This window comes from Catharus ustulatus, chromosome 16 (genome assembly GCF_009819885.2).
Source record: "Catharus ustulatus isolate bCatUst1 chromosome 16, bCatUst1.pri.v2, whole genome shotgun sequence".
In the NCBI taxonomy this organism is placed as follows: domain Eukaryota; kingdom Metazoa; phylum Chordata; class Aves; order Passeriformes; family Turdidae; genus Catharus; species Catharus ustulatus.
The window spans coordinates 3029943-3051555 of record NC_046236.1 but is presented as its reverse complement, the minus strand read 5'-3'; the positions used below and the strand labels follow the sequence as shown (position 1 = coordinate 3051555).

At 45.5% G+C, this 21613-nt stretch overlaps 1 protein-coding gene across 5 annotated transcripts in view; it reads right to left on the bottom strand.

Annotated features, from left to right (window-relative positions):
• Window positions 1–21613, bottom strand: part of NPRL3 (NPR3 like, GATOR1 complex subunit) — a 41642-nt gene that overhangs the window by 5007 nt on the left and 15022 nt on the right. For all 5 annotated transcript variants that reach the window (XM_033073717.2, XM_033073718.2, XM_033073721.2 and 2 more), the window contains 8 exons: window positions 20776–20929; window positions 19912–19993; window positions 13555–13692; window positions 12687–12843; window positions 10752–10858; window positions 9533–9662; window positions 1892–2081; window positions 565–757 (listed from right to left, as the gene is read on the bottom strand). In XM_033073717.2, the coding sequence (XP_032929608.1) occupies window positions 565–757; window positions 1892–2081; window positions 9533–9662; window positions 10752–10858; window positions 12687–12843; window positions 13555–13692; window positions 19912–19993; window positions 20776–20929 (1151 nt within the window). The remainder of the gene's footprint in view (window positions 1–564; window positions 758–1891; window positions 2082–9532; window positions 9663–10751; window positions 10859–12686; window positions 12844–13554; window positions 13693–19911; window positions 19994–20775; window positions 20930–21613) is intronic.

Sequence of the window (21613 nt, the reverse complement as noted above, 5' to 3'; positions counted from 1 at the left end):
CTGGGTTTGTTGAGTGCAAATTTTTAACAACAAAATGTGTGCTACTGCTCACATATCCTAATGCCTTTAGCTTAACTAACCTAAGCAGTGAGCTCTCATCACTGCCAAACACACCTTGGGACACCCTGTAAAAGTATTCAGGCTGCTCTGTGTCTCATGTTTCCATGGAGTTTACAAACTCTAAAATTAAGGAAAGCTGATTTGGAAATACCAATGGTCACAACATGGCAGCATCAGCATCACTGGGTCTCAGCCTTGCCTGCTTACAATGGTTTTTCAGGCTGTGCAATTTTGTGTCTGCCACATGTGGACACAGGAAAACTGGCAGGCAAACAGTGAAGTCCACCCATACTCCCTGACACTCCTTCACACACTCAGGACTCTTTGTTACCAAGTGCTCTTGTGCCACAAGTATTACTTTGTATTACAGATGAAATACAGGAGCAAACCCAAAAGAATTTCTCCTCCAGCTCCCCAGGCTAACAGGATTTGCTCAGACTCCACACCAATCCTTCCATAAAGCAGGGAGGATAAGAAACAAGGATTGCATCCTGCACTGCTCACCTTGCAAACATGCGGAGATCTTCTGGGTTCTGGGCAGCTGGGACGTTCAGGATGGCTTCCCTCTCGTGTTCCAACAGGCTTGCCAGGAGATTCTCTGTCATCCTCTTATTTAGGGGTGAGTCCCCACCAGGTATCAACTCAGCACTGGAATTATCCATGCTAGGGCTTGTCAGAGTCATGTCATCACTGCTGGCTGTCAGGGCAAGAGAGAGACACACATACACACCACATTTTTATATTCCTCAGCATAAGGATGCAAAGTTTATCGATTCAGGCTGTTTCTGTGCAGCCTTTCCAACTAATCCCTCTTCTCTGGAGAGCAGAGAAAGTGGCTCTCCAAGTGCTCCATGAATCTGCAATTAGTCATATGACAACACAGCGATTTTCTCAATGGGAAATTCAAATGCTTCAACAGAGTCATCAATTTGTGTGGAAAACTGTACTTCTGGAGACCATAAACAGTCCATAAAAAACATTTGAAAAGAGAATTCCCAGACAGCTGTGCTGGAATATCGTGAAGTGGTAACACAAAAAGCCTAACAGCACAGAAGGTGGGAGAAGGCAGAGGCCAAGAAGCAATATCCTCTTGTGAGGGAGCCAGAAAAAGCAGATCACGGACTGATCTGACTCATGTTCCAAGATTTCTGCCCTAATTCATGACTCCTGTAAAGCTCAGAGTTGCACAGAGGATCTCTCCCCATATCCAAGCCCAGTGGTGTTCTGAGAAGGCTGCTCAGAACAGCACAGGCAGGAAAGTTTGGTGGATTCAGCATCCTATCTGACTCATCCTCTTGAAAAAATGCTTTCCTGGATTCAACCTGAAGAATGGCACTGGGGAGATTAAAGAAATCAGGGGACATAAACAGGAATCAACCACCTGTGATAAAAAAGCCAGCTCTGTGTCTCCTCAAGTGGCTCTAATGGTTCTACAGCTCAGAGAAACCAATGCTGCTTGAACAAATTCTCACATTTTCTTTCTGTCCTGAAAACCAAAATCTGCCAGAAGAACACAAGGGATAGTTCTGAGTGCAGCAAGGGAGGACAAAGTTACTTTTGAAAAGAAAGAAGAACCTCTCATAAAAATCTTTTACATGACCAAATGAGAAATTGGCAAATTACAAAGCATTACTTCTCTCTAAAAAGAAGTCTAATAGCCACTAGGACTTTCACCAGTGCCCAGCTCTAAATTTAGGAAAGGCTGGACCTAATTAGCAAGCACTGCAGCAAGAGGAGATGGCTCATTACCAAGGCCTGATGGCCCTTGGCAGCACAAAGAGAAGCTCTAGAAGTGAGGTGGAGTCTGAAGAGCAAAGAAAAGTGCTCATACTTGGAGATCCAAAGCTGAGAGCATTGGGGGTGCTCAGACTTCGTCCCCCAACCCTGGCAGTGAAGGGCATGTCCTCATCCTGGGCTCGGAACTCCTCCTCGTTCGGGGGCACCATCAGGCACACGTAGGTGTGCAGCTGGATCAGGAGCCGGTGCTGCAGCATCCAGATCACCATCTGGATCAGCTGGGTCTGCAGGGGGAGAAACAAGGGGTAAACATCTGGGAAATGAGACACAGGAGGAGAACAACACACAGTACACTCAATGAGAAATGAGTCATGTGGAGAAATGCTTCTTGCCCCGCACAAGAGTTTCTCTCTTTTCCAATCACTAAAAGGTGACCAGGCACGTGGATGCTTAGGTTGCAGTGGAGCCTTTCATAATCCACATCCTTATACAACACTGACCAGCACAGCCCCAAAGGAACCTGTCCTGCCCCTGCCTCAGCTCCACACCAGTTTGCTGGCTTCTACACAAGGGCCACTAAAATACACCACGGAAGGGTTAATCCCACATGGTCAGACAAGTGCAGGCTGCTCTAAGGGCCAGAGAAAGGACAGGGTGATGGGGCAGAGCTGAAACAACCAGGGGAGGGGGCCAGGAAAAGGAGCCCTTTGCTGTCAGATGGGAAATTGCTGATTAGCCAAGGGAGAGGCTCTGGAGATCAGACCCTGACAGGGCTGGGCAATACAGAAGCAGCAGCACAAGCCCTGGCAAGGGACAGCAGCCTGAGCTCCCAGGGAGTCCCCTCTCAATGCAGAGTCACCACCTCTCATTTCACCTCTTTCTGCTACATAGGGCCAAAGCTAATAAAGGCACCTGGGCTTTCAGGCAGGCAAGAGACTCAAAAGCCAGGGGGTGTATTAAACATTAATAATAACAAATATCAAACATCCAACACCTGCTGGAGACCCATAGCATGAGCAGAGTGAGGGGCAAGTGTTTGTATGGTCTGTTTGCAGAAGTCTGGGAGGAGCCTTCAAAATGCATCATTGTGTCCTGACTTCTGCATAAAAAGCCTTTTCATATCACTGCAGGCAACTCTCATGGCAAAGGGCTCAGAACACAATCACTGACAAAGCTGCTTGGGGATTTCATAGCAACCACCACTGTTTTGGTGAGACAAACACATTCAGCATGAGCTCAGGCTCAGAAGGAAGCTCACTCTGCTGCATTAATCATCAGGATAACGGGCCAAATCGCAATAAAAGCCCCAAACCCAAGTTCATCATCCCACATAATTTTCCTTTTTCCATAAATCTGGTAATTCTCAGTTCCTCCTCTGCTATCAAATCACAGAAGAAACCTCTTCTGTTTGCAGACAGACCCACACCCTGTCTTTTCAGGGATTACCACTTCTGGGGGCTCAGTGGATTTTAATCTTACAACATATGATCTGGGATCGCCTTCAAACATCCATTTTTTGGAAAAGCCATAATTCATTTTACATGTTTAACAGAAAATGTGCAGAAGAGCAAGGTTGGCAAAAGACACCAAAGACATAATGCTTTGCTAACATCTGAAGCCAGCCTGGAATAGTGAGGTTTACTCCAGCAATTACGTTGCTGAAATCCTTCCTTCCAGATGCAGGCCTGGATGGAAAGATGGCTCATTTATTTTACTTACATTTCCAACCTGTCTGATTAGCAAATGAAAGAGGTCTGCACGTTTCAGAGCACAAAACAACCCTGGAAAAATCCAAGGAGACAGGAAGACAGGCTCTACCAGAAGCAGTGGGTAGGGTCTGACCCAGACCAGCCTCCCCTGGGCACTCTGGTGGTTCCATGAATTACAAAAATTGCCTTTTTTTTTTTTTGTTGCAGCTCCATGTGCATGGAGAGGCTCATCCAGCCCTCTCTAATCCTGCATGTGCACCATCAGCTCCACACCCTTGTGGAAATACCTAGAAAGCCACCCTGAGCCAGCAGCTATGGCCCAAAGGAACAAGAAGCCAGGCAGCAGTGGTGTTACAGCTTTACAGCCACGACAACCCCTGCCAAACACCTCTGTGCCATCTCTGGGTGGGAGAGCTGGAGATCTGGGACTATCCTGAGAACTAGAGAAAACTCTTCTTCCATCCTGAAGTAAACTTCAACAACCATCCCTAGAGACTGATGATCCCTGACATTTTTCTGAACTGGCCAAACTTCAGCAGGAATCCCATGAAACCCAGAAAAAGCCCAAGTGCTACAGCATCCTGCACTGGCCCCTGCCCATGTGATGAGCTTTGTGCCCCCACTGCAAGTGCCTCACACCATTCCCTCTTCCTCCAAGTTTAGACCCATTTCTTACCAAAGGCAGAAGTGTCTCCACAGATCAGCCCTAGCAGAGGCCTTGCTAACACATCCTGCTGCCTGTGCTTCTGGACACCAGCACTGCATTTCCATCCACTCTCCATCTGCTCCTCCCAAGCTCCCATGGAGCTCACCAGGGCTGCAGGAGCAGAGGCTTCCCTGCACCATCTGTGCTGTGCTGGCTGGAAATACTGCTCCTTCCCCAAAGGTGCAGGGTTCTGTCTGTGCCTGCTCTCAGGACACTTCCTTAGAGCTGGGCTCCTTGCTGAAGCCACATAGGCTGGGAGCAGCTTCCCAGGCAGGGATATACTTCATCCCAGGACTGCTTGCCTCAGTCATGCTCTGGCACAGCAGGAATCCAGAGCCAGCCTTTTTTGGCTGAAACACCAGGACTGTGATGGAAATATAAAGTGAAACATTTTCTGTTGCTTAATTTAACTACCAATTCAATCTAAATTTCATCCATGTTCCTTTCATGCTTCCTGTCTGCCTGTGCTGCCTCTTTCCAGCCCGCTCTGAGGGGGTCCTGTCTGCTGCAGCAGCCACATCTGGCTTGTTCCTGCTGGCACAGAGCAGCCCAGGGCCATTCCCAGAGCAGTGCCAGGCTGCTGTCATGCAAGGCACTGGTACAGTGCCCTGCTTTGTGCTCACTGGCACAAGCAGAGATGCTGCACTGGCTTCCAAAAACACAGCACTGCACATCAGCCCAGCTGGGCACTTCGGGATGGTCAGAGGAAAGCTCAGCCCCAGCTCTTGGAGGGACAAGACCCAGCATTCCTTATTCTCTGGGGCCATTTGTAAAACTCTTGAGAAATGTGTTACATTTCCTGCAAGGATTCTTTAAGGGTGATTTCTTTCCCAGGCCTAAAAAGCTAAGAATAACTGGGAGCAGCAACAGGTTCAGGAAAGAGAAGGGAAAACGGCAGCCTCGAAACACTCAATCCCAGTTTGTCTCTCACTACATGAGCAGACAGTGAAAACACAGCTTGTTTTGCCTGCTGAAGCACACAAGCCCTCTTTCTCCAGCCTGGATTATCCAGTTATCTGATACAAATCCTCTTCAAGGTCTGAGTGAAGAACTGAGGTCTGCCTGGCTCAGGATGATGACATCTTCAAAGCCACTGGGCTGCAGGGATGTTTGCTGAAATGTATTACCTTCCTTTAGCATTCAAACCATGCTGTTTCATGGAGCACACAAAAGTATGAAAACTTCTCCCTGCTTTACAGGAAACAGACTATGCAAACTCCTACTGATGTAGGATGAAACATTTACTGTCTAATATTGCCATTTTAATCATTAGCTAACAGCTCTGAATTCTCAGTTTAACCATTCCCTCACTCAGGCCCAGCCTGACATATTCTTTTAACTTACTGTGCTAAACACTGATTTTATACCCAGTCCAACAATATAAATGCATCCTAATCCCACTTCTCTACTTCTGCCAACAAAAGCTCCTGTGGCTCCTAATGCCTTCCAGCAGAGCAGCCCCATGTGCAGCGTGGCTCCCTGAAGACACAGCTGCCCATTCAGGGTGTGCAGGCAGCTCAGCTCCCCTCCCACTCCATCCCCTGACACATTTTCCTGCCTCATTTTCCATGAGCCCTGCACAAAGCTCAGCACATTTTCTGCAGGCACAAGGCAGAGGCCTCATCTCCCTATGCCTGGCTCCCAGCAGGATGGCCCAGACTAAAACAAAAGTGAAAAGTTAAACAGATTTTGTTCAGCAGCAGCTGTCCTGCTTTCCCATCTGTTTTTGTTTGGTTTTTTTCCTGCAGTTATCCCATCCCATCAAGGGAGAATTAAAGAACCACAATACTAATGACAATGTGCATTATGATAAAGGGGATGCAGGAAGGAAATGGGATGTCTTATTCACCTAGGAACACTCCTCACAGGTGAGAAGATCCCTCCTGCTAGTCATGTTTGTTCAAGGTAGGGTAGAGAACTTACAGCTTCTCAGGCAGATAAATTGGCTGAGGTTACAGTGCAGAGGAGGGGAAGCCACAAACATCATCCCTTTTGGTTTGCAAAGCAACTTTGTACAGAGTAACTGGGTAAAGAAATTTATGCTGGACAAATAAATCCTTATCCTGAACAGCAGGTCAAAGCCTTCCCCTGCAGCAGCAGCGCCTGGTACAGATCCTGCCAGTCACGAAGGCTTTGGGTCACCAGGTGCTCCTGTGCTTTCCCAGGAGGTTTGGAAGGGGTGTGCACCCCACTGAGCAACCCCAGAGCTCCACCCCAGTGTGCCCTGCAGTCACAACAAGGCTGTGCCACTCACAGAGAGCACAGGGACACAAGCCAACAGCTGGGGTTGAGGTAGAGGAGATGCAAACTGCTTCTTCTCCAGCAAAAACACCAAAAGGCAAGATGAGTTCCCTTTTGTGTGAGCTCACAGGATCTCCCCACCCCATGGCTGCACCCTGGTGAGATCCAGGACAAACCCAAGCTCTGCAGCAAGTCCTGGTGACATGACAAGTCACAATGGAGCTAAGGGACAGCTCACTGTGAAATGGGAGAACAGCTTCTGCTTCCCTCAGCCTCCCAGCTGCACAAGCTCTGCAGGAATCACCTCCCTCACTCTGTGCCAGCCCTGGAGCTCACTGGATCTCCCCAGTGAATTCCACCTGCTAACCTGGCAGAAAACTTGTGCAGCTGAAACAAGTTAAATTAATAGAGTCAGGCTGGACAGGAGCCAGAGCTCTAGGAAAGTGAAGAGGGAAGGGAGGAAGGCTCCTTTGTGCACACACCTGGGAGGGGGAAGGAAAAGCAGGGCATTGGTTCAACAGCCCTGAGATCTCTTGAGGTCAACTGAGCTGAGAGCATGGGCTCATCCTCACCCTGCTGCTGTCCCAGGGGCTCCAAGGGAAACACAGAGAAAGGAAGCAGCAGGGAGCACTACATGGATACCAAAATCTTCTCAACTGACAGATTCACACTGACCAGGGCTCCACTGCAATACACTACTCCTCATCTCAGACAAGAAAAGAAATCAAGATGACACAATCAACTTTCAGCCTCTGGCACAGGGCACAGCTGAGAGCACTGGCAGGCCTGGCACACACCTGACACCTCCTACCTATTTGACAGTCAGAGTGCAAAAGCAGAACACAGCCATGCACTCCCAAAGCAGGCCTGTCCTTGCTCAGGTTGTTCATATCTCCTACCAGCCAGAAAATACCACAGCACACCAAGTAGAAAAATGAGTGTCACTTTTTTTTCATCTACCTAAAGGAACAGAGGAATTCCACTCATGTAATGGTAACTGAACAAATGACTTTGTCCCCTTTCAAACCAAGCAATATTTTTGTATAAAAACAGGAAGGGCTCTGAGAGCTCTCCTATTTCCTCTGGTGGGCTTTATTGATGCCTTCTGTATTCTTTACCCATCCAGAAGCACATGCCAAAAGCAGGGAGTCAATTCCACACTTAAGAGAAGAATCAAATGGGATGGATGCTATGAGGCCACAAGAGCTGCAGAAGATGCAGCCCCTCCCACAGTATTGACCCTCAGCACAGTGACCTTCAGGAGCACAGACAGTGCCCTCAGCCTGATGAAAAGCACGAGATAACAGAAAACCACTGGAAACCTTTGAGGTTAAAAAACCTCATATCCCTTCTTGTGCACACAAAGAAAAAAACTACTGAGAGAAGTCCCACCTTTGCTAATTTTTTTTCAAAGACAAAGCAAATACATTTTGACAATATTTACAGTTCAGAGTACAACATCTTTTAGCACAGCACAGGAGAACAAAAACCCACCCATATTTCATTAGATTAATTATTGCATTGATTGGATGTCTGTTAATTACAACTGGAGCCTGACCACTTCAGGGCAGGGATTGGAGTCACATCCCTTAAAAGACTAAAAAAATAAAAAAATAATACAAGAAGTCCTACATAGGTAAATCAAAGTAGAAAAAAAATGTACTGATATGAAAATACATAAAAACTCACTCTAATCTAAACTCCCCTAAGAACTGTCACACCTTGCCTTATCAAAAAGCCACAGCTTTTCACAGAATCTTCCTTCATCCTTCCTACAAGGCTGAAAGGATGATAAAAGCAAGCTGTGCTACTGACCCTTAGGACCCCACCACAGACAGGTGAGCAGTAGAGGGAAAGTACACACTCTAAAAAAACAATTTAGCACTGCATCAGCTCTGGCAAGCATTTATTGCACCCTTGTTTCAAGGCATAAGTGCAGCAGTAAGTGGCAGACTTTTATTTACGTATTTTAAACAAAAGTAGGAGAACAACTGAAGGAGAAGTATTAGGCAAGTAATTAATTTTAAAAGGATTACTGAGAATGTCTCCTGGAGCTACTGCAGCTAGAATAAAATCAATGCTATGACTTCAGCTTCAATTTTCAGGACACTTATTTGTCTGTAACTACAGTGGAGTCCTGCTCTTCCTCTGCCTCCCAAAGTGGCAGCTGACCAGCACATGCTACTGGCATTAGACCTATATCATTACTTATCTTTATCTCTGATCATCATCTCTGCCAACCTGTAATTACAGCCAATTCTTCCCTCACAGCTGTGCTGGAGTGCACAGGTGATGGTAATCTCTGTATCTGAGCAGGGGATAAACCCATGGAGCCACCAAGGCACCCAAGTCTGAAGGTCAGAAACAAACACCACAAGAAACCAGCCAAAGAACTCTGCCTGTGCTTCCTTTACCAGACTGAGACATGGTCAGAGATCCAGGCTCCTCCACCTGGGAACAGAGCAGTGTCAGCCAGGAGACCTTATGCTACTGAGCTCCTTCCTGTGTTCCACCAGTTCCCAGAAATGCCACAAGCCATGATCGATGCACAAGTAAAGCAGCTCACAAATCCAAAATCTATATAAGAAGCTAATGCAGTGACACATGGACTTCTGCTGACCCCATGCTGAGCCTACTTCCTCAAAAAGCCTTTAAACAATTCCAGTTTTACAGCAAAACCAAGTTAGCAGACAGATTGCTTTTAAAAACAGATTGTGAACTTGGAGCAGACAATATAATAAAATCAAATGTGATTGTGACGAATCCACAAACTTGATTCAGCCCTGCCAATTGATGACAGTTTGGAACAGACCAAATGGAGTTTCAGTTTTCCCTACTACACCACTCAATGAAAAGAAACATTCTAATGCTTCTTTTAGTGCCAGCACAGAGCATCCTCTCACCTTGAACATCCCCACAGCTTTTTGGCACGAGGACATGAAACAATAAATCATGAGGCTGGAAACACAGAAACTGGGAACTTGTAAATGTGCAAGAGCAGGCTCATGGCTGAGTGCTCCAGGAGCAGCTCCATCCCTTGTGAGCAGAACAAGGGGCTGGTGGGCAGTGCCCAGCTCACCTCCTGCACAGGCGGTGCCAGCGGGTTCTTGAACTCGGAGAGGGACACGGGGAGGGAGAACTTGGCCAGCATGGAGGGCAGGTTGTGACCCCGGAACTGACAGGAGAAGGCATCTGCCAGGGGAGAGTAACTGCAGGAGAGAGGCAAAGGCACACATCAGCTCTGGAGTGCTGCTCAGGGTAACTTTGATCCAATTAAGCATTGCAGAAGTGCCAATTCCCAAATGTAATATTCCCTGTGGTCTAGAAAACCCCTAAGCATAGTCGATGGCATGTTGTGTCCTGCAGAAGCCAGCCAGAAGCTCACACACTTTCACCTCAGCCTTACTTTCAGCTCCAGCATTTTATCCAAGGCATGGAGGGAATCCAGAGGAGAAAAATGAAAGTGTTAAAAAGTCCAGACCTGTGCAGCTTCTGATCAAAGGGACAGAGCTTGGGCAGGACTGGGCAGGATACACACACAACCTCTGAGTGTGCCAGCTGCAGCTGCAGATGTGGCTGTGCCCCCTCCCTGTGCTCAGTCTTCAAGAACAGCACTGCCATATTTGATACAGGCACAGCTGTTGCTGAATGACCTCAAGGTCCCTTCCAGCCCTATTTTTATTCTTCCATCACCAAAGTTTTGATTTAAAACTATTTTCCTATAACTGAGTTCCAACACAGAGTCTAAAGACATCTCAAAATCCAACAGAGGAAGGGCTGCCAATCTTCAGCAGAACAAAAATACCCAGCCCTGCCTCCACATCTTCCTTGCAGTGGCTCTGCAAATGGCCCTGCTGCCTTCTGTCTGTGACAAGGCACACTGTGTGGAATGCCAGCACAGGAAACAATACAATGGCAACTTTTGCTACTTTTGATTCATGTCAGGTGTGCCAGCTACACAGAGAGCCCTATAAACCACTCATTTAACTTAGTCATAAAGTATTTTGGTTTGTAAATGTTCCCATATTGGACATTCAGTGAGCAGCAGTACAAAAAATACTGACAGCAGCTCCATAGGGTAAATATTGCTTCCAGGGCTCTCACCACCACAGAGGAATATTGATCTGCTCTGCTGCTCCTCCCTGCCCACACTGGCTGTGCAAGTTCAGGCTCATGTAATGGGTTTTTGAACAGTCTAAACAAATTCATGAAGGATCCCACTCTGTATCCCATCAGGGAAGGGAAGTGCATCTGCACTCCTCAGCACTGTACCACCAACACATTTCCCTTCTACTTACAGGCAGACACTGGCATTTGGAGAAAGCATGTAGACATTGTTTTCACAAAGAGGATAAATAATAATTGCTTTGCCCCAGTAAACAAGATGTGCTGCAAGCTGGAAAACCTGTATTGAGAAAACAGGGAAAAATTAGGGGAGCAAAATCAATATACAAACTGTCAGCAAGAGTTTCATACAACAACAACAAGGGTCTTGTTTGAGCTGAAATGAAAGAAAAATGTTCCATCCTTTCACCCTGCCTTCAGAATAAATTCATGGTTTAATATAACATGTGGCAGATCAAAAAGCATTTGACAAGGTTATGAATTTCCAGAGATTCACTTCACATTTCTAAGCAACTTAGTATTTCCTGCCTCAAAGGAATTCCTTCAAACTGTATCAATACAAGTTTAGTGTCTTTTCATGCCCCCAAAACCTATTTTCTTCATGCACAAAATGCATTGTGTTATACATGAAAAACAAAATGCATGAAAAATAAAACAAAAGCATCAGCTTCTACTATGACAGAAACATAAAGGAAACTAACACTGCCTTTTTACTGCACGGAGGTATTTCAGTAATGAGCTACACAAAGTATTTTAATGTGCTAAACAAGTCAGTGGTTGCTAATGGCTCTGGAAAAGCCACATAAATAGTGTCTACAAGACATAAAATCCAGCCTGTGTCATTAGATGCATTTAACTGTGCTTTTTTGTGGAGAACTAAACTACAGAAGCAGTAGGGAATTTCCAGAGTTCATCCCATAGCCAAGAAACACCACAGACCACTGCAGGCAGACCTGGAGCTTTATTACAAAGCAGGACCTTTCCCTTGGAACAAGAGGAGGCACTGACCTATGAACAGGAGAACATGTGATGGTGAGTTGTGTTTCTCCTGTCACACAGAGCACAGGTTGTGTCCCTGGGTCTGGATCAATCCTTAGGAGCATGGAGTGGCCCCTCCCTCTCTGGGACCATCTCATATAATCATCCCAAATTATCATCACAGGGGTCTCTCAGTGGCCTCACAACTCATGTAAGTGCCTGAGTCTCATCCCTCCACTGGCACAAACTTCCCTTTCCAAGGCCTCCTCATATCACCTCCAGCAATTCAGATTTGAGACCTGGTTGTCACTACTGGAAAAGCATTTGGAAAGAGCTGCTGGCTTGGGGACACTGGCTCAAAATCTTTGCCCAAGCCCAAACTAAATCTTCTTCCCATGACTGCCAAGTCTGTGCACTAATGGACCAAGGGAAATGGATGGGAATGTTTGTACAGGCATTCACAAATCTTTGGGAGAAAAGATCTTGGCAGCTCCAGGGAAAGCAACATATTTGGCCATGGCAGCTGTAAATCTTCACATGAATTTTGGGTGCTGCATTTGCATGTAGACATCAGTGTGGCAGGACCAAGAAAGGCCACTGTGGTGTGAGTCAGGAGTCCAATTTGCTCTGGGGTTTTAACTAACAAACAGGAGGCACAGAGAAGACAGAGCCACTCTCCTCAGAGGGACACAGGAACAGGTCCTGAGGCAGCACACCCAAGGAAACAATGGAAAATTCCCATGAGATATGAGGAAAGGTCTCACTCTGATGCTGGTCAGGTGCTGGACCAGAGAGGCTGTGGGAGGCAGCCCTGGAGGTGCTCACAATTTGAAGAGAAGTTTTTCATCAGCCTGTTTTAATGGACTTGTCCTGAGCAGTGGTGAGGACTAGAGACCCCCAGGATGGGGACTTCCATCCAAGACAGGACGTGGCTGCAGGGCTGCCCTGTCCCTGCACCTCTGCCCTTTGTTTCTGCAGCCTTTCCCCAGGCTCCAGGGCTGGCTCTCCCTGCTCACACTGAGGGAGATGCTGTGCTCCTGCCCCACAGAAGCCCACAGGCATACAGGAGAAAAGAAGAAAACACCTCATGATTTAAAAGGCTCTCAGCAGCTGCTGACAGCTCCCCATACCTGCAGCAATGCCAAGTCAGCATCTTGAGCCAGTTGCTGCAAATTCTTCACAGCAGAGGTAGTTTTAATTACTCTCACCAGGGCAGGAGAGCAGTCCAACGGGAGCTCATTAAGCAATGACTTCTCATCATTTAAAAGTAATAAGGCATGGTAAGGCCTGCAGAAAAATAGAATACATTTGCACAGTAAACAGCAGCTCTTCCTGAAGGCTTTGTTATTCCCACACCACAATACCTGGGGTCAATGTAATGGTAAAAAAAGAATTTCTAATATCATCCTTTTGTTCTAACTGGGTTCAAAATAAGCTTATTTTATGTCACAGCATAAGACACTCCCTGTGAGAAGGAGACAGAGTTATATGGTAACTGGATACCTCACTGACAAGGAAAAAAGACTGCACTGTGTTGGCACACAATTGAGAACAAGTCTGAAAACTGCTCATCTGCATTACTGAAATACAGAATGGAGTAGAAAAAAGGAAAAAAGCAGAAGGTAATTACTTTTGCAGCTAAACAAACACAGGAAATAAGATATCACAGGACCTGGGCTCTCTTTCTTCCAAAAGCAGAATTACTTCTGGGTCAACAGATTAAAATGAACACACAATTCCTGCAATTCCTGGCTGCAAACAGTGCAGGCCACTCTTGCAGCATCCCCTCAGTACAACATCTAAAGTGGACACCAAGGCTGTGGCTCTCCACCACCATGAATCCAGCAGCACCACAGAGCCAAAGCAGCAGCTCCAAGGAGTCCTGTCTGAGCCCAGGGCTCCCCTCCTGCACAGCCCAGCCACACCATCCTGTGCCTTCTCAGACTTGGAACAGCAGCAAGGACTGGCCACACTCTGAGGGGCAGAACTTGCTCTTACCTGATAGATTTCAGACTCCTCTCGATTGCTTCTGGGGGTATGAAGTTGGTGGCAACATAGTGGATTTTGTGAGGAAGGCAGAAACTCACTTCCAGCCAGTTGTTGATGTGCAAACGAACCACCCCTGTCGTGCAGAGACTAAAACAGGAAGGCAATAAATCCATACAGCATTTACCCTGTGTCACAAATGAAAACAGTGCTCCAGGGTCACCCCTGCACAGAAATCAGATCAGGGCAGGATAAGACTGAAGGCAGCCTGTCTATCCCCCAGCCTGACTCCTAACTGCAAGGACCTCCTACACTTGGACTTACAGCCCACCACCCCTACAGCATTTTGAGGGAGATTTGAAAGACTTCACCACTTTTCTTCTGCTCCCTCTGCTCTTAACATTGCAGCAGTCTCAAGTTAAAGAAGTTTATTCAAGATCTACTGCAAGGCAAAGGAAAATTCTCTAGGCCAAAACTGCAAAGGGCAAAGATGAACTGGGCACTGTTTTCACCTCCAACTTCCATCTTCCCCACTAAGGAAAAAGAAAAGAGGATGTCTGTACTGGGCAAGGGCTGTTCCAAGCAGCACAATTCCACAATAACAGCCTTCTTCGGTTCTGCTTAGGTTGTTTGTTTCCTCACAACCTGCTCCTGCTTGTCACATGAAATCACAAATGTGTTTCTTACATGATTTCTTCGTTCTAGGAAACCACAGGGACTGAGCTAAGCCCTTAAGCTGACTCCAGACAACAGGACTGGAGTGGAAATGATGGATGTCTCAGGAATAATAAAATCTGACCCTGGCACTCAGCCTGAAAGCAACAATAAACCTCTTTTACTGAAAAAAATCCAGAAAAACTGAAGATTAGAGCCAGAACCATCACTCAGGTCCTTCTACAGATGCCTGCAAATCTAGACAAGAGGTGGAACACACCTCAGGAGGGAACTATATTTACTTCTAAAGGGTAATGTACCATAAGGAGCTAAGCCAGCACCACCCTGCAAACACTCACAACATTCTCATTCCACAGGCAGGGAATGCTGGCCTGGGAACACCTGTGCTGGGAGGAAGCAGCAAGGCCCACCACACCTCTTCATGAGCTAGGAACACATAAACTTGCTGATCAATGTCAAGCAACACCTCATCTTGTCTACACCAGAAAATCTGATTTCTCAATGCTCTTCAATTTTAAACTTTCTTCCCAAACAATGCTTTTTGGCTTAAAATCAGATTCAAAGTTTGCACTCTGAAAATTCCAGCCTGAATTTTAAATTCAAAGTGTGTTGAGACATGCAATTTGACTTTTATGTCAATAACTGCCATGAATTTCCCCCTCTACATAGAACAGATTAAAAAACATGCCAGGAACAGGCCGGGAGCAAATACACATCTTGGAAAAGTCTTTATGTTGTGATTTAACCATTTATAACCAGCATTCAACTGCAGGTCACAAGCTCATCAGGCTGTGTAGAGGGTTTGGAGAGAGCTGAAATTCCAGCTTTAAACAAAAACATTGGGTAGCTTTGGCTGCTGGTGCAGCTACTCACCAAACCACAACAGAGTGGTGAGGGAGCAAACACCATCCCCTCCTGCCTTGTGCGTGATCAGACTCATTGGGGAACACCTCACTGCAGACAATGCTTTTCAAAAGGTTTTGTTCTCAAATCTTGCATTGAACTCTGGAAAATGCTAACTTTTCAAGCTGCAAATGGAGCAGATACTGTGTGTTTTCCTCTTTTAAAAAGGAACTGAGAGGGTGAATGCAGTGTCTCATCTGCCCTGAAGGAACATGCAAAGCACAAACACCTCTGCCTTAGTTCATTAAATGCTGCAACTCCAGTAACACTGCTTATCCCACCACAAAACAACTGACAGAGAAAGCTGGATTCCCTCAAAATCCATCAGGGAAAAGGGCTGAAGCTGTGGTTATCCACACCATGTCCCAGGCCAAATCCTCACAATGGGAAACATGATAATAAAGGAATGGGACAAGCAAGTTCCGAGACCACCTGAAAGCTTTTGGGGTTGTAAAAACAGGTTACCAAGAGAAGCAGAGATACATGAAAGCATGGAACACTTGCAGGTGATGGCTTAAGTTTTAGTTTTCATATTTTTCACATTCTGTACTGCACTAGCCTGCAATTCTGAACTTCATATGAAGTGTTAGCAAGTTCTCTTCACAGTTTAGTTTGACAAAACAATCCTTTTCCAGCCCAGAATCAAGGACACTGCTTCAGCTTCAGGCCCAAAAAGTGCAAAGAGCAGCAAATTGAGGAGAGGAATCTGGGAGGATGGGACTGTATAACCTGGAGCTGGAATTGGACAACTAACCCCATATGGAAATGGACCAAAACTTATAAAAGTGTGAAAACTCATGACTTGGGGTCCATCTTGGGTGGAACCATGGCCAGGCTCTTGCACTGCCCAAGGTGTATCCTTTTAAAGGCCTTTTAATAAATATCTGCTTTATTCCTTCAACACTGTCTAGCCTCTGTCCCAGGTAGCTTCTCAAGGCATCACAGGGACATTTTCCCTGCAGAGTTTAACATTCAGAAAAAGATCCAGTTGGTTTCTTTCATTCTTTGGTCCAAGTGCACTAAGGCAAAAGCTTTAATTACATAATTACACTCTCCACAGCATAATTTTGTCTTCAGTGTTCTATACAAAAGAGCTGAGAATTAAAGACAACAAGAAAACCAGATTTTCAGTTCTGATCTGGATCTTAATTTCATTCTTCTGCATTTGCATTCAGCTGTACAATTTCCAGCCTTCATTATAGCTTTATGTACACCATTTCTCCTTCACCTGCCCCTCCTTCCATGGAAAATAATTTAAGTGTCTTTAATTTGGAACAAGCTACACCCTCCAGCAGCAACACTTGCAACTGCCCTTAGCTAGAGAGCAGAGTTAAATAATGTCCCCAGTATAGACACAAAGATTCAGGCAATAGACTATTAAACCCTCCAAGATACTTTATTCCACAAAAACTGAGTTTCAACACTTTCCTTTTAATCTCTGGTTTGATAACACCTGATGAGCAATCTGAGGAATGGGCAAGGATCAGGATGATCAGATAACAGAATTTAAAACTGAGACAGGGAGAGGCAAACAGGAAAAAGCTGTTTAATGTCAGTCCATCATAAGGCCCATGAGACATCTCCTGATATAAGAAGGAGCAAAGTTCAGAAGAAATAGAAAGGAACACAAAGGAGTTAAGCATGGACCTCCTTATCAGAGGATGCTGTGGTTGTTAAATATTTACTCTGGCTCACAGGATTGTGGGGTAATTCCGGGAAGCAAGATCAGCTGAAAGCTGCTGAATGTACAGAAACCCCTGAAGAGCTGCAGGAAGCTGGGGAATATTTTGGGGACTATCACTGCTCTTTTACTCTATTCTGCTGTGTCCTGAACTGGAGCTACTGCCCAAAATGGGAACCTGAAAGTCTGCCAATAGCTCAGAGAACTACAGCCTTTTCCATATTGGCAAAACAAAGAAATCCTACTTCACATTTATAAAAGAGTTATGAATTTTTACATGCACAAACCTCATATCACATCTATTCTGTTCATATCAGAAATTAACCCCATGGTTTTGAGTGTGGTAGAGGTCAGCATGTAGTTTTGCAGTTTGGTTTTCCTAAAGGCTGTGATAGCTTTGATTTCACATTCCTTATAAAGGACAAAGGGCTGTCCTTTGATAAATAACTGTAGTTGAATTATATTTTACAACGCAGCCACAGAAATCACATCTAATGATTTATTAAGTCCCATAGAATTATTCCCTGAACTGCTGAGATGGGCTAGATCTACCACTCTGTTCAAGTCCCACTAGATTAAAAATTTATAAAGGCTCTTTCTGTATTAAAAAGAAGAAACAAAAAAAATCCAAACCTCCCCAAAAACTTCTCCATACTTTCACTTTTATTCCAATGCAAAACTAAGAAGAGTTTGCTAGAACCAGACAGGTAGTTAGTAAATATCAACCTCAAATATTATCTGCAGTTGCAGATAAAACTACGTGAAAGCTCCTTAAAAGAGACACATATCATAACAATACTAAGTTTTTCAGCACTGAAAGTCCTGAAAACTTTCCTAGGCCTAAAAATCATTTCTGTTCCACACCAATGCTTCAGTTGGGGGCCAAGATGAATGAAGACTCTCAATTTTCTGAATTAATCAAAAAGAAACATTCTAGTTCTCTCCATTAGAGACAAAATGTGCTGGGAAGTAGATGCTGAAAGCCTCTGAGCTGTCAGTGTAATACCACTCCATTTCTAGTCAAGATGTCCTGAGTATTGATCCTGCTTTATGGAACACAGGCATCTCATTCAAAACCAAGGAGCACTTTGAATGACAAAAATATTCCTCTACTTGTGGTTTTGCACAAACCAACTTGCTCAGGGACATGTTGGGTCTTGCCTGAAATACCTCAGCACCATCTACAGGAAGCCAAGAGCTTGACAGCACCTCTGGAGCAACCCTGGAAATTGAGCTGGAATTGCAGAAATCAGCAGGAAATGCTGGTTGGAGCAAATCTCGAACGGAGAGCTGGGCTCCATCTGCAATTCAAAGAGCTCTCTCCACTCCACTGGCTGCTCTCCTACAGCCAAAGGCTATGCCAGAAGTGTCTGTAAATTTAGACCAGCACATTGTCACTGCATGCATCTGAAGGTTTATCCTTCCCAGCAGTCCTTTCTCCTTTAAAAGCAACAGAGCGAATCTTTCCATCTTCCCTCTGAGGTCATTCACACTCCTCCACACTCTCTAGGTGGCCTAAATCCCTCTTGAAATGTGGTGTCCAAAGTGGATAAAATATTCATTACAGCAGGAGTTTTACAGCTGTGAGCAGGATTGGTGCCTATCTTACAGACAAGGTTTATTTTATGCATTCTTGTCTCTCTGCTTCTTTTTGTAACCCCGTGTCACTTACAACTAACCCTCACTTCACAGAGGACCACACAGACTTCACTCCAGAGCTGCTGCCACACAGGAATAATTAATTCATCCTACACTTGCAGAAAAAAAAATGTACTCCTAGAACCCTTTTTCTACCTTACTAAAAAATAATTTTAAATCTATGCCTGGCAAGGTGCTGCAGCTCCTTTCAGCTGATCTGACTGCAGGTATAACAAGCATATTTCCTATGCTCTCATATGAAGTATTAATAGAAAAACCCTGCAGAACATCTCCTTATCACCCAACAACACTGTCAAATACAACTTTCCAATTGAGCAAGCAGCACTTCACATTTTTACCAACACCTTATTTCTTACATTTCCTTTTGACAGCATCATACAAAAGTGTCAAAATGCAATTTGCACCACTTCTTCCCCACCCACAATGCGTAAATCAGGGAGAAACTGCCTTGTTTTACAGCTGGGGGCAGCATCAAAGTGTATTTCCCCACGGTCTCTGTTCCTCCTTATCTCTGGGAAGGCTCTTATCAGCACAGTCCATGAGCTCGGGCTCTGTGTTGCCACAGTCACAGCTGAATGCCACAAGATGTCACTGTGTCCCTAAAATATTTGGAAACATGATCAGGGTTTGCCCAGTCATAAATATATAGGCCTAGAGGAACAGAAAAATATAATTGGAATATTAGAATTACAGGTTGCATAAAAACTGCCTTACTTAAAAGTTTAGTACAGGTTTTATTATATGTGGAACCATATACCACATTCCTTCAAACCAGATGAAATTCACAGCTCTTGAACACAAAGAGCAGCTTAGCATCAGTTTTCTGATACCCTTTATACCAACCACTATATTATTTAGGCTCCCAGTGCCTTACCTTACAGGACTCTGATCCCCTTTGTACAAGAGAAACCACAACCCAGGGAGGATAAAGGGTTCCCTGAGGAACTCCAGCCTGATTCCCTGAATCCCTGACAAACATCCCAAGCAAGGGGCACAATATCTTTTCCCCCACACAGAGGTTCTGTGTCCCTCTGTCCAGGCCTTTCCCCAAGCACATTTCCAGGCTGGAAGAGCATCTGGGATGAGGAGGGAGCACTGACAGGCATAGGCCCCTGCTCAAGTTCAACACCAGCCCCACACTGCTTTGAAACCTTTGCCAGAACTTCTAATCCAGTCAAGAAACAGCATGTTACACTTTCCATTCTGCTGGAAGTCTCAGCATCTCATCCAAATTTGCTGCCCAGACATGCACAAATGGGGCCAGGGCAGTACCTGACTTGCCACCAGTGCACTTTCAGCACTTTCCTCTTAGCTGCAGGTTTAGAGCACTTCTCCAGGGTTGTGACATCCCTGTTATGACACTTGTCAGTTCTACACTTCACTTGTCATTAGGTGGCCCTGTGCTAGGAAAGAAACAGCATATTGTGAACTAGGACTAAAATCCAGCTTACCTGTCATATGTCTCTTTGAGATCTCTGGCCAGTTTGCACTTGGGTAGGATGTGATGAAAAGGTGACTGGGGCCCTTCTGTGGCTATGGAAAGATTCAAAACAAAAAAGCAAACAACTGACTTAAATCAAAGAGTTTTCTCTTCCCCCATTGGGTATCAACCTGTATCTTAGGGACAGAATTTGTGACATTTTAAGCTATAATTATCTTTTAAAGTCTTTACAATAACTCAAGTTATACGTTAAGATAATAATAATGAATTATTGCCAACTTCTGCTAAACCTCAACTCAGTTAAGCACATGTAATCAAATTTGACAAATGATGACTTTAAACGCTTTGTTTTTCTAGATGTTAGCTTTAATTTTTAATGCTTGCGCAAGATGATGCATCACTGTCAGAGTTCACCTTAAATAGTGCATATTATTATGGTACATTTTCCAAGTAGAGTCTATAAAAATGCTCTGTAACTGTTTGCTAGCCACGTAACAGCATGTAAGAGAAAAGCTTTCACATAAGAAGTGACTCAGCAGACAGCATTTAAGCATGCAAAACTTGCTCTAGGTTGGGTAAAGAAGGCCACACAGGAGCTCTTCCATGTCAGCCTGACAGGGAGAGGCAAACATGATGGCCCAGTGCACAGCCTCCAGGGATTGTGCAGAACTTAACTAGCAAAGAAGGCAAAGAAATCACTTCACTTCTAAAACCCCCATCTCTGCATAGGCATAGTGAACTTGGCTGAGGCAAAATGCAGGGAAAACCGAAGCTTGTTCACAGCGATGCCAGGCACGAGAAAAGCAAGAAGGCACAATCATCAGCTCTCTGAGGCAGTGCTCCTGGACAGAGGCACTGCTGCTCAAACACTCACTCTCTGACATGGCAGACACCTCGTCCTGGATGGCCAGGATGAGCTTGGCCTCGCGGGTGAGGTACTGGCAGCGGCGCTCCTCGTGCTGCAGGACGATGGCGATCCTGCGCGACAGGTTGTGCAGGCAGCTGATCACAGACGGGTCTGCGTTGGCCTGCGGGGAACACCAGCAGCCACTGAGCACGTGGAACCACAGTGATGATGGGCAACATGGTTTTCCACTGATGGTTTTCCTTGAGACTCCCCTCATTCCAGCTCTTAGGCGTCCAGGATGGCCTTCCCCTCTGTCACCCACCCCTGCCTTCCTCTCAGGAGTCCACGGAACTCTGTCAGCATCAGCAGAACTGACCATCTCTCCCCTTCCCTGTGGCACTGCATACAGGGATCATGGAGAACAGCAAGAGGCACAGTGACAGGCCTGTGCCCATGGAATGGCCCTCAGCCCTACTTCATGGAGACAGGACATGCAGCAGGCACTGGGGTACCAAAAATCAGGTACCAAAAATCAGCCTCTCGACTGGAAAAAGAACAGAATTCTCTCTACCCGCAACAAAGCAGAAACTCAGAGGTGTCCAAATGTAATTTGGATTTCTAACCTTGTCTAAATGCATCAAAGGAACACCACACTTGGAGCAGGATTCCCCTAATCTGCTTTGTGTTTCCAGTTGCTAATGGGCCTTCTACCAGCAGAGAGCAAAGACTTCAACTTCACACAGTGAGACAAGAAAGTGTCAAGCTTGAATTGAAAAGGGAGAATATCCCAACATTCAGGTTAAACTCACTGGCAGCACAAGGGCTGCAGTGGCTCCAACATGTCCCACTAACTCCATGTTGCCAC